Source organism: Amphiprion ocellaris, chromosome 14 (genome assembly GCF_022539595.1).
Source record: "Amphiprion ocellaris isolate individual 3 ecotype Okinawa chromosome 14, ASM2253959v1, whole genome shotgun sequence".
Lineage (NCBI taxonomy): Eukaryota > Metazoa > Chordata > Actinopteri > Pomacentridae > Amphiprion > Amphiprion ocellaris.
In genome coordinates, this window is record NC_072779.1 from 2,485,179 (window position 1) to 2,498,570 (window position 13,392).

General features: G+C 35.7%; 1 protein-coding gene across 2 annotated transcripts; it reads left to right on the plus strand.

Annotated features, from left to right (window-relative positions):
* Positions 1–671: 671 nt before the first annotated feature.
* mks1 (MKS transition zone complex subunit 1) lies at positions 672–11,699 on the plus strand. Of its 2 annotated transcripts, XM_023295963.3 has the most exons (19): positions 672–760; positions 868–1,062; positions 1,235–1,356; positions 2,307–2,359; positions 2,458–2,625; positions 4,483–4,580; positions 4,805–4,933; positions 5,736–5,840; positions 6,078–6,186; positions 6,288–6,344; positions 7,412–7,454; positions 7,539–7,601; positions 7,686–7,756; positions 7,849–7,918; positions 7,995–8,102; positions 8,409–8,542; positions 9,945–10,027; positions 10,862–10,959; positions 11,263–11,699. In XM_023295963.3, exons 2-19 carry the CDS (start codon positions 986–988, stop codon positions 11,364–11,366), a joined length of 1,692 nt encoding a protein of 563 aa, XP_023151731.1. In that variant the 5' UTR covers positions 672–760; positions 868–985; the 3' UTR covers positions 11,367–11,699. The 2 variants fall into 2 exon arrangements, with proteins under 2 accessions (XP_023151731.1, XP_023151730.1); XM_023295962.3 differs by having other exon boundaries at positions 705–1,062.
* Positions 11,700–13,392: the final 1,693 nt, after the last annotated feature.

Sequence of the window (13,392 nt, forward strand, 5' to 3'; positions counted from 1 at the left end):
TTGGGTCACAGTCTGGGGACACTTCATACAGATAGTGGGTCATGTATTTTTCCAATTTCGTTATACACTGTATAATGACAATAAAGCATATTCTATTCTATTCTATTCTAAAACTCTTAATGACCAAGGTCCATCTTATCCTAACAACCTTATTGTACCTTTCATCCTAACAGAACTCTTCTCTCTCAGACTACAGATTTATTTGTGGTTCCCAGAGTTTCCAGAAGCACAATGGGAGGCAGAGCCTTCATATATCAGCTCCTCTGTTGAGGAACCAGCTTCCAGTTTGGGTTTGGGAGGCAGATGTCCTCTCTATTTTAAGATTAGGCTTAAAACCTTTCTATTTAATTAATAAAACCTACAGTTAGGGCTGCTCGGGATCACCTGAGCTGTCCCTTAGTTATGCTGCAGGAGGCGCTATAGGAGATGACATGTTTTCAAATATAATGGAATTGAAATGGAATTGAATTGACGCCTCCATGTGTTTAAGTGTGGAATAAAGAGGACAGGAATCAGTTCTGCAACAAGCAAACCACATTATGACATTAGGATGTCTTCAAGTATATGAATAATTACGTTAAAAAGACAAATCAGCGGAAAGAACGTAGTCGTTTCCTTCTTGTTCTTGTCGGTGTCTCTTTACAGGTCGATAAGTGGCGGTAATGCTCCTGGAAACTGCCAACAAACCCGGACACGAAGAAGAATCACCCGGATCTCCATGGTAACGACAACTATCCGACTGCCGTGTCTAGCTTCTCAGGTTAGCTGTTACTGACAATATCAACTATTTGGATACGATTTTTGCTGCTTATATCTACAAATGTGACGAAAAACTAGCTAAAAAATTACCATTTTGTTTTTTCAAAGGGCGTAAAAAGACAAAAAGACAACAAACGAGCTGTGTGCTAACTCAAGCTAACGCTGCTAACTGCTACGAGCTAGCATCGAAACAACATTATTTCCTGGACTTTATAAAAGCGAATTCATGGCAGACTGCTGGAACACAGACACCGGAGAAGCTGTGTATCGGTCCCGGGATGCTGTCAAAAACTTGAGAATAAAGTAGGTAGCTAACAAAAAGTGGAAATTATAACTTTAATCCTAGTCCCGTTGACACCAGTAAGAGTCGTGGTTGCACATTTTAGCTGTGATGCTAGTGGAGTAGAAGAATCTGCTTCTGCACACACAATCCTGAGTTTGACACGTCATTTCAACATTTGTTTGCGCCTTTTAGGGTGCGGATAGAGAGGGTGACCTCCACCGCAGCCCTCTCTCAGCACCTCCAGCAGCAGGTTCTGTTCCAGCAGGACAGAGGAGACATCGAGCTGGAGACCCTCACATCACAAGGCCAGACAGGTAAAAGATGTGCTCCTGCACAGAGAAGCAGCTCAAGGCCAGGAGAAAATTCACACTGTACTATGAGTGAAAGCATGAACATCAACATGCATTCTTTGCTTAATATTTAGTAAACATTGTGTGTTTTTTTCTACATTTGCCTGATTTGACTTAGTAATTATCAGGTGAGCTGACATCAGAATTATTTCAGATCACAGTGTTGCTCACCAACTCAGATTTTGTTCAGTTTACTATTTTGAATCCAAAATTAAGTTCTGGAAAAATATTTTAGCTGAATTTAGAGCCTTTAATGCTGTCAAACGAGGATTTTTTTGTATTTTCACCCTCCAAAACAAAACAGCTTATCTGGTAGGCCATTTATAGGCCTCAGTATCTCCAGAAATACTATGCTCTCAGCCGTTAAATTTTGTGAGGACCTGGACACAAAATTGTTTCCCGTACGTTCAAATGATTGAATGACTCCAACAGAGACCAAATTTTAAATTATTGACCTTTGAAGATAGAAAAAAATGGTACCTTTTTCAACCAACAATGGTATTGCAGCCCCAGTATACATATTGTAAGATAACATTAAATTTTTTGCCATTTTGACATGCCAAAAGCCTCATATGTTGATAAACTTCACCATGAAGACAACATGGAAGAATTTTTTACTTTGGATATACAGTGACAACATATATATACCCCTTTGCACACCATTTTTTGCATCATAATCACCATTTTGTTCATCAAATAACAGCAAACTGCAACGTTCACTTACAGTACTTGCCACTCATAAAATCTACTTATGTTAGAGGCCTCAGAAGTTGGTGACATATTGATCAATGGCAGCTTTTTTAGTAGAAAATATGGAGACATCTTTATCTAAACATTTACAGGAAATTTCTGGGGCCGCAATGCCACCCTTGTTTGAACTTTTTGGTTTGATATTTCTGTTACTCTGTCTCCAGGAGATAATGAGGAGGAGGTGGTGGTGGGCTGGCAGGAGAAGCTCTTCAGTCAGGTAGAACTTTGAGTGTTTGCTATCCTAGTCCTACAGCCAAATATATACATAAATCTGTTTATGAACCTCTCTACTGTCCTGTTTCTCTGTGGTTCCAGTATGAGATGGAGCTTTTCCAGAACGAGGCGGCGTGTCAGACCCCTCTGGACCGTCAGTATCACGCAGAAGTCAAGGCCCTCAACAGGACCAAGGGCCGACGGAATCACAGGATTTTCACGTACACGGACCACGACCGCTACACCAGCTGTCTTCCACTGCACCAAATGGTAGGTTCTGACTCGACACCACCATTCAACAACGAGTAGGGGAGTTTCCTGTCTTTGTTTGCTATTGATTACTATTGACAAATTAATATTATTTCATGAAATATAATTAGATAATATGCAGTTAAGAGTAGATTCAAACTAAAATCATGTTGTAGATTTTGAAAAAAATGTCTGTTTTCACCAAAGAATAAACTTACTGCCTTTTGCACATGAGACCAAGCTGACTGAATTTCTGTTTAATCTGAAGCAGCTTCCTTGTGTGATTAGTAAAGTGTTGGACAGTGTGGAAAATCATATCTGACAGTAAAGTCAAAAATAGAAAAGGCTGTCCTTTGTTTACTGGTCATAATAGGCCCTTCTCAGATTCCAGTCCCTCAAGCCTTTTACATCATTATTCTTTATTTAAAGATGCTGTACATTAGGGCTGCCACAAACGATGCGTCGACGAATCGCCTGAGCACGATACGTCATCAAAAGCGGAAGTGAGCGCGCAATGCAACAGAAATCACCGTCCGAGTGGAGCGCGGAACACGCATGGACATCCGCGCTGTATCGTGCATATATAGTATATGCATATATAATATATGCACAATACAGCGTGGACATCCGCGTTTACGATACAGCGCGGACATCCGCGCCGCAGCGCGGATGTCCATGCGTGTTCCGCGCTCCACTCGGACGGTGATTTCTGTTGCATTGCGCGCTCACTTCCGCTTTTGATGACGTATCGTGCTCAGGCGATTCGTCGACGCGTCGTTTGTGGCAGCCCTACTGTACATGGAGCTTAACGTGTGGCAGCATGGCATGGGTTTTAGGAAGTTAAATGGAAGGTTGAGATAATTCAGTATTTTTCCTATCATCAGCCAATTCCATGAAAAGATCAAAACCAATAAATCCCCAGTATGTTGACTAATATTTTCTGTTTTTCTTACCCTGCCTATAGTAGCTTCATCCAGATTGATTGATTCTGATGAAGTGGAATCTAAGTCACAAATCAGGGGCAAGATTTGACCATATTCAAATGTTAAAGATCTTCAAAAAAAATCACAAGGAGGAGTCACCATTCAGAGGCAGCAGGATTTATTGTTGACAAAAATCCAGGAGTAGTTCTCAGCAGAGATTAACACCCCAAGAAAAACCCGAGATACTGAGCTGTGCATCGTCTTTTATGCTGTGAGAGTTGGTCATTTTTCCACGCCTATAGGGTGTATTATTGCAGAGACAGTTTTGACATCATTATACTTTTCTAAATCTATTGGTCAGATCATGATGTCAGGTTATCATATTTCACCCTAGATCTCTCTCTACAGGAGACATTAGGTTATCATTAGATCATGTTTTACAGAGAACATGCCCAGACAGTATTGACTTTGTCCTATTATTTTGAGACAGATTTCATGCATGTTATACCTTTATGTAAAGTTATGTTTCTGATACACCTCTTTTAAGAGTTATATTGCTGTAAGTTTACACCATTATGTTTTGTGTACACCACATATCTTTTTCTAAAAAGCATGTATCTTCACACCGGTTATACTTTGTGATCTTCCATCTGTGTGTGTGTGTGTGTCCTTCACAGACACACACCATCATCAAAACATCAGTGATTACTAGAACCTTCATCATTATGTAGCTTGTACACATCTTAACTCTATTCCTCATTTTAACAGCATTTGCCATAATTATATCTTTTACTTTTAGCACATCGTACCCAAGAAATATTACACTACAATTCCTTCTAATGCTTTGAAAGGATGGAATGCATTTCCAAGAGGCCTTCAAAAATAGAAGATTTACTTTATTCTGTTGGCTGTTCTGTAACTGTAAATCGCTGTTTGTCTTTGATCCTGAATGCAGCAGTCCGGTGACTTATTGACCACAACCAAATCCAGTCCGACCTTCCTGGCTGAAAGGATGGCGAGCGTGAGACACAGACGACAGGAGAGACGCACCATGTAGGTTAACTACAGCTCTGTCTATTGTGGTGTATGTTAAGTAGCTCTGTGAATCTAGCAAGCCAGTTAAGATGACATTTTTGATGTTTTGCAATGTTAAACAGCTTCTCCTCAGGAATCAATAAAATATTTCTGATTCTGATTTATTAATCCTCACACACAGGACATGCAATGTTAACTGATTTAAACAGTCATTTGATGTCCTGGTCTGTTGTGTTTTACAGGGACTGTAATATCCCGAAGACCAAAATCATCAACTGGGAGCCCACAGAGGAGTTTGTGAAGAACAGTCATGTGGTGAATAATGCCATGCAGACGATGCACATCATGGGAGACCTGGGTCCTACTGGAAGGTGAGACCATGAACACAAGCACCCTGTTTCAGCCCAGTTCAGTCTTATCATCCTGCGTCGGTAATACAGGACAAAAAGACTCATCCAGTAGTCTAATATAATAATAATAATGATAATCAAGCAAGATATAGGAGACAAGTCAGAGCAGTCAATTAAAATAAATAGTAAAAATGATAAAAAATTAAATTAATAATTGTCTAGATTAGCAATCATATCAAACAAAGAAACTAGGCGGTTTAAAAATTGAACAATAAGATTAAGGTTTAAAATTAATAATCAAAAGAATTTGAAAATTAAAGAATTAGAGAGACAACGCCACACCAAAGAACCAGGCAGCTGAAAGTAAAATGAAACAAGAAAGAACATCTAAAATAAACAGGACATGATACAAAATAAAACAATAAAACTCAATAAAACTAAAAATAAACCTCACATTAAAGCAAATCTATAAAAGTGGGTTTTTAGAAGTAATTTAAAAGAAGTTAATGATTCTGCAACCTTATCTCTTCACTCAGATAAAGTTCTACCTGGTCTTACATGTTTTCTGTATGTGGATAATGATGTTTTATCAAAACCTTTAGATTTACACCTGGAATGAATTCACAGTGCTGATAAGTTGATCCTGCCCACACTGTAATAAATCTGTAAATTAGATGGGGGTAGCTTGTTGTTTTTTTTTTTTTTTATTAAATCAAAGGAATCTATTTTACTGTATTTGCTGGGGTTATTTTTTCCTTTTAAACTGTTTATATTGTGTGTATCAGTTGTGATTTTCTCTCTCTGTATTTGCTTTCTTTCTCAGGCTGGGCCAGAAAGAGAATGAGTGTTTGCTGATAACTATAAAAACAGACGGCAGTGGAACAGTCATCGTAAAACCTGATTTCAACAAAAACAAGGAGCCCTACAGGCAAGTTCTCAACAAACCTGAGGCACAGTAGCGACAGTATTGATAAATAGTGATTATAGTTTTATCAGCCTGTTTTTAGTGTTTGACCTCAACAAAACGCTGTCCTATGACTTTTCAGATTAAATATACTGACAAATATTGAACAGATTATTAAAAAAATAATTAATCTATGCCTTCAGGATAAAAAATACTTGATAATTAAATGAATGCCAGTATGATGTGTGTGTTGTCGTGCAGAATCGTAACAGACAGGGACAGGAGAGAAGTTTGGCGTCTCACTGTGGAGAATATATCCACAACCATGAAGCCAGAGGAGAAGGACAGGGAGCAGAACATGTACAAAGATGTGAGTTTATCTTCATCTCCTGTCCTGTATAGATCATGTAAGGTTTAAAGTTCACAACACACTTACCAGGACATGAAAACATTAATTTTCTGTGTCTCTAGCTCTACGTGAGGCACAAAGAGTACCTGAATAGCCTCGTCGGACAGGACTTTGAAATGGTAAGACAGAGTTCAAGGTTACATATTCAGACTGACTCACTGTGAAAAATTCCCAATATGTAAATAAAACCATACCATAAATAGGATCAGTATATAATAGTGGGACTTTGTGTATCATAGTTGACATTTTTGCAGTTTTCAGGCCTAAAATCAACATTTCTTTTATTCTAACCAAACACCACATGGCATTTTTAGAGAAAGATTCTTCTAAAATATTATATATACAATTGAGTAAAGTTGAAATGTAAAGTTATTTCTAAAGATATTGTAGTAAACCTGTTGATTACTTTATATTAAATAACTCAGAAAGCCTTGGAGTCTTGAGAGGTGTTTTTGTAATGGGGAACTTAGTTGAAAATGATTTAATTTGTTATTTTCCATATAAAATTTGATATACTGCCAAAAAAGAACTATCTGTCATGATTATCTCAGCTTAATAAAAAGAACACAATCCAAACTATTTCTGAATCAGCTCATTTTATTATTGTTTAGCTAATTAGAAGGTGGTTGGTATTAAATTTGGATGGTTATTTAGTTGACATTTTAGTGATATCCATTCATTTTTTATTAATAAGTGATTGTTTCTATAAGAAATATTTATGGAATTTGTAAAGACATGATCATAATGAACATAAAAAACAATCATTTTTTAACTTTTAATAAAAATGTATGTAAGATATATCCCATGGACTTCAAAAGTCCCTCAATTATATATTGACCAATATATAATAACTCTGGGTCTTAACCTCAGTATTTAATTTGTTAGGTCATTTTTGTACCACAAATTATAATCTGTTTTACTGAAAAGCACTTTTACGTGATGGTTGTTGCACATTGTCTCCACTAGATTGAACTATTTTATCTTGTTTATATTGAAGGTTTGGGATCTTAATAATGAGTATGAATTTGTTGTCATTATTTGTCTAATTTGACATTTGCTTTTATGTAAAATACTTTGGAACTTTTATTTTAAAACCCAAAGAATTATCATGTATGACAACAAAAAGGAGCAAAAGTGTCTGACATTTTGCATAAATGCTGCTCTATAATCGTTCTTGCTCCTTCAGCCTCCTGCAGGTATTCTACGTTACCTCATGAACGGAGAGATAGGTGAGTATGAAGGCTATGCTCATTATCACAGACACCTTTGAAAATCTGTAGCGTTTACATGTCTTTCTTCTTCTTTCTACACAGTGTCAGCTAAAGGATTTGAATATGATAACTTGTACATCCACTTCTTCATGGAACTGCCCAACAGTGAGTCAAATGCAGTCTGTGATTATTCTGAAGATCAGTTGAATTCTTTTTAATTTGGCTGATATTATTTTTGTCTTCTTTAAGATTGGTCCAGCTTGCCCTTCCAGCCTCTGTCAGGAGTTACTCAGACCTGCCGGACCAAAACATTAGAGAAGGTGTGTATTAATTAACTGTAAGAAACTTGTTAACTGCTTCAGAAAAAGGCTACTAATATTTTCTAAACTCCCAGCTTCCTGTCTTCCAACAGGAAAACGTAGCTCTCTTCAGTTACCCCTTCAACTTTGAGGCTTTCTACATGAGTGAAAAAGAGAGTGAAGGTTAGTATTAGTCATTGTGTTTCAGTGGATTACTGCATTTTAAAGAGTGGACTGATGCATTAGTTTCTACTTTCAGAATCTATTCTCCAGTGGCCGGTGCTGTACTTTAAGGTTCTTTCTCTGGATTCCTGGCAGCGCTACCGAACTGAAGGCTATGGATATCTGCTTTTTCCTGCCATGCCCGGTACGCAGGGTGCACTGAAAAACAAGATAGTATTCCTGCTTATTCATAAATCATTCTTTTCTAAAAATGGCAGAAAATAGTGTCAAAATAATTAGAATTCTCAGCTGGTTGATTAATAAACAGCTGCAATTCAAATAAAGATTTACAAACATTTTTTACATTTTATATTTTAATTTTGATTGTTTGGTTTCAGGAGAAGTTGTTGGTATTTGCTGTAAAATGCTCAGAATAATCACTAATTATTGAAGTTCTATCTTAATATTTGTGTATCTGTGTGTGTCTGTGTGTGTTTGTGTGTGTTGCCAGGTAAACACACAGTGACGTGCCACACATGGAGGCCTCTTCAGACGGGGACTTCCTCTGTACTGAGGCGCTTCTTTATCGGAGGCTCTCCGGAGCTTGAAGACCACAGCTACGTCCGAATACCGGGAACCTTCAAGGTGAGCTCAACACTCTGTAGAAGCTCTCTTGGCATGACAAAAGATTATTTATAGTTGAAGATCATCATTTTGTTTTTATTTTGCTGGTCAAAGATGCAGATTTTGTTCAGAATAAACAGGATCTTCTGCTCTAGAACAGGAGATCACAGAGTTGTTACCCAATGTCTGTTGTTAATGCTTAAGTCCTGCTCACACCTGCAACATTTTACAACAGACATTAAAACTTAACACAGTTGTACCTGTAGGTCAGTTTAGCAGCATGATTACAAACTACTCCACTCTGATTTTAACTTGTTAGTTTATTTATCCATTATTGATCATTATTTGATTGGACTCTTCAGATCATTGCAAATGAAGGTGTACCCTCATTGATTCCTTGAGATTTAAATAAAGGTTGAGACCCAGATAAATTCGGAATAAATAACATTTATTGAACTGTCTTATAATTTTTTTTAAGCAGCATATGCTCTGGTTCAGCACAGTCTATAGAGTAGAAATGCATTCTCGTATAGTGGAAGAAATGACAAGTTGTATCAGTGTGACTCCTGACACAGACAGACAACGCTCAGACAGTTAATCCATATTTATTTCTGACTCAGACTTAGTCTAGAGTACCCAGACGGAAGTGGTTTTAAGGTATCATCCTGTATCTGCGGTTCAGCAGCTGATTACATATATTTGGTGTTTGATGTTAAATCTTGAACTCACAACAACAACAAACAAAAATCTCTGTCTATGATCCGGAAATAAGCCACATCAAAACCACTGGTGATTATTGCTGTGAATAATTTCCAGCTACAGTGCATATTTATTTTATTAATTAATGGAAAAACATTTCGAAATAGAATTCATTACACATAATAATGTATTATATTCATAACATGAGGTAAGGGTGGGTCCGGATCGACTCGCTGTTCAGTCCAGATTTGGACTGAATCAGCTTCTTCTAATAAAAAACTAAAGAGAAAAATGATAGAAAACACAAAAAGCGTCCGAAAACTCTGCAGCTAATTATTAACATTTTATTTTTGATAGCTTCATATACTTCAAAATGTATATTATTCTTTATTTTTTTGAATAAAAAACACAAATAAAACCAAGAGGATTGCTACTACATTACTTAATTGCTCTGTCTAAGATTTACTCAGAAAAATATAGTTTCCTAAATTTTAAATGTGCTGAATTAAACCTTTTTTTTTTTATTGCCACTTTTCTTGTTGCATTCATTGTTTCTCATCAGACACAATGTTGGTACACTTGAGGCCGAACAAATGCAGTCAATCCATTTCCCTCCTGATACAACACATGCAAACCCTGATATTTTACATGGATGTTTTATGTTAAGCTAATGACAACATGAATGAATGTTATTTTAAGTTATTTCCTCCATGTGTGTCTGCAGGGAGAGAGGCTGAGTCGCTTCGGCTTTTGCACTGAAACCACAGGGAGTGTCACCTTTAACCTGCACTGCATCCAGCAAGCCCGGTAAGATACAGGTGGAAGGAAAACATACAACACTACATGTCTGGGACTGATGTGCTCTGGATCCACGTTGTTACAGATTGATCATGTGTCTCCTATAGCTAGATTTATATTGTTGTAATAGTTTCACCATCACACCTGTCTATCTTACTTTTATTTCCTCATGGTGTCAGATGAAACATTAGGAACCAAATTCAGCTCATTTACTTGATCAGAGATATATTTCTCAAGTGAAACTCAAATTATTTTACAAGAAAATCAGCGTCTCAGCCACCAAACCACAAGTTTCTGGTGTTGCAAACTGGCTTTAAATCAAAAAAGAATTAGCAGCTCCAATTAATTTCACATCCAAAGCTCTGTCAGATGTTTTACATCATGTTCCTGACAGACTCTGTCCATAGTCTATGGAATCACTTTGGATATTTTTAGAATTTTTTTTGAAGATTTTTACTCATTTTTTGAAAATATTTACAAGAATTTTCTTGGCAAACTTGGGGTATTTTTTTAAAATTAAACTTTGAAAGGAAACTTTGAAGGAATTATTGGAATTTTCTTCCTGAAGGTTTTGCAAATTTTCAGAAATTTGGGGATTTTTTTTGCAGAATTTTTGGATTTTTTTCAGACAAGGAAACTATATTTTTTGGTGCCTGTAAATGAGGACAACAGGAGGGTTAATCACAGTAGAACAAACATGACTTGAATATGTGTGTGTAGGTGTCCACAGAATAAATATCCAACCTTCTGTGAAATAAATCATCATTTATCACAATATTAAATCTAAATATTTTAATTTGCTCTACAGTGTAGTTTAATGTGTCCATGTTGAATCTGTTTAAGGTCCTTTGTTGATGCTGCCATGTTGAAGAAGAGGAGACAGAAGGTTTTTGACCAGCTGGGAGGATTCAGTCAGCAAGGAGCTGTGTGCAACATTCTGGGTAAAGAAATCACACTGAGCTCAGGATGTGGGGGTTTAAAGTCTAAATTAGGTTAGAGATCAGCTTGTTAGGATACAAGGTGGCTCTGGTATTTCAGCTCAAAGTATTTAAAATGTAGATCTCTGGGTTGCAGCCAAGTGGAGCCAAAAAACTGGAAAAAAAACTTTTCAGTGCTACTTTTAGACCTGGTTTGTGTGAAATGACAAATAAGCACATGTTTATCATTACTGTTAACAAATATATATACTGTATATTTTGCGTTTTTATTCTGTATTGTTCATAAGTTTCTGTTTCCTTTATCAGAGGCTTTCCAAAGAGCCAGGAGAAAAATGCAGGAGGCCAGAGAAAGTCTTCCAAGAGACCTCATCAGCGCCACTTCCCAACTCCAAATCGAATCCTCTGCATAGGTGTGAAAAATGCAGCTGGACTCAATCTGTCAAATATGTTTAAAAAGTCAAATCTCTGCTATTTTGAGATTTTGAATAATCAGGAACTCTGAAAACAGGCCTGCGATGGACTGTAATCTGTGAAAACAGTGTCTACTTCATACTGCTGATGTACAGCTAAACATGCAGGATGCTGGGAGGAGTAATAATTCAGTTAAAAATGGATTTATGTGTGGTTTCACCTCGCAATGCTTTCTATGTACAGTCCATGTTTGTGTCAGATTTGAGTATAAAGTTTTATTTTTTAGAGTTTTGGACAGTGAGTATTTTCAAAGCTGATGTAATGGAAAGTAGAACTGTTTATTTATATATATATATATATATATATATATATATATATATATATATATATATATATATATATATATATATATATATATATATATATTTTTTTTTTATTATTATTATTATTATTATTATTATTATTATTATTATTATTATTATTATATTATATATTTTTTATTATATTTTATGTATATCAATTACTTTAAACATTATAATCATATTTGCTGTAATATAAACTTTTTATATGAAATACTACTGTTATTTTTGTGTCATTTCTTTTGTGGATATCTCCACTTTAATTACATTTTTTATTTTTTTTTACAGTACATACTTGAGATGTAATAAAGGGTTTTCATTTACAGATTTAGATTTTACATTAAGAAAACTCTGATTCATTGCTATATTTTACTCTACTACATACTAAATGAACAGATTAAAGTAAAATTCCCTCCACACTGGCTTACTAAATTTAAATACTACTTAATGTTAACTCTGTAGTTTTCTGACAGTCAGGATGCCAGTGAGACTATTCTCTCGTGTTGTATTTAAAACTGTAGGAAACTGCAGCACCGTAACCAGTCACTGCTGAGATCTGTTGTGTGTATTTGTAAAACTCGTAAAACTCAGTCTCACTTTAGTCTCAGCTTACACAGATTTATTTTTACCTGTGAACCTAAACAACAAATTAACTGATTCATCTGTCTACATAGAATTGATTATGGGTGGTAGAGGAGACAGGGCTCTGGATGTCCTCACCCACTATACTATACTATACTATACTATACTATACTATACTATACTATACTATACTATACTATACTATACTATACTATACTATACAGTGTTATGCTATACTGCACTATACTACACTACACTATACTACATTGTACTGTAGTACACTATACTATATTGTTCTATACTACATTGTACTGTAGTACACTATACTATGCTATATTACATTGTATTTTACTACACTATACTAAACTATAATGTACAATACTATACTATACAGTGTTATGCTGTACTGCACTATCCTACACTACACTATACTATACTACATTGTACTGTACTGCACTATATTATATTGTTCTATATTATAATGTACTGTACTACACTATACTATGCTATATTAAATTGTATTTTACTACACTATACTATACTAAACTATAGTGTACAATACTGTACTATACTATACTATACTATACTATACTATACTATACTATACTATACTATACTATACTATACTATACTATACTGCATTGCACTGTACTACACAATACTACACTACATTGTACTGTAGTACACTATACTATATTGCGCTATACTATTCTAGACTATACTGTGTTACATTGTACTGTAGTGCATTATACTATATTGTACTATACTATACTGTGCTAAACTATATTACATACACTATACTATATTGTACTATACTGTACTATATTATAGTATACTGCAGTACACTATACCAGGCTAAAATATAGTGTACTATACTATACTATACTATACTATACTATACTATACTATACTTTACTATACTATACTATACTATACTATACTATACTATACTATACTGCCTCTTTCCTGCAAAATCCTACAAGAACTAACCTTCAGATAACGTTCGCTGAAGGTTCCTGTTTGCTGTCTCTGGTCTCAGCTGAAGAGGGAAGCACTCCAGTTTCCGATGACAACGAACGCAGCA

Coding starts and splice junctions, on each gene's coding strand:
- mks1 (XM_023295963.3), top strand. CDS start 986: ATGGCAGACTGCTGGAACACAGACACCGGAGAAGCTGTGTATCGGTCC. Junction 1,357..2,306: donor CACATCACAAGGCCAGACAG/GTAAAAGATGTG, acceptor CTCTGTCTCCAG/GAGATAATGAGGAGGAGGTG. Junction 7,757..7,848: donor GGACCAAAACATTAGAGAAG/GTGTGTATTAAT, acceptor GTCTTCCAACAG/GAAAACGTAGCTCTCTTCAG.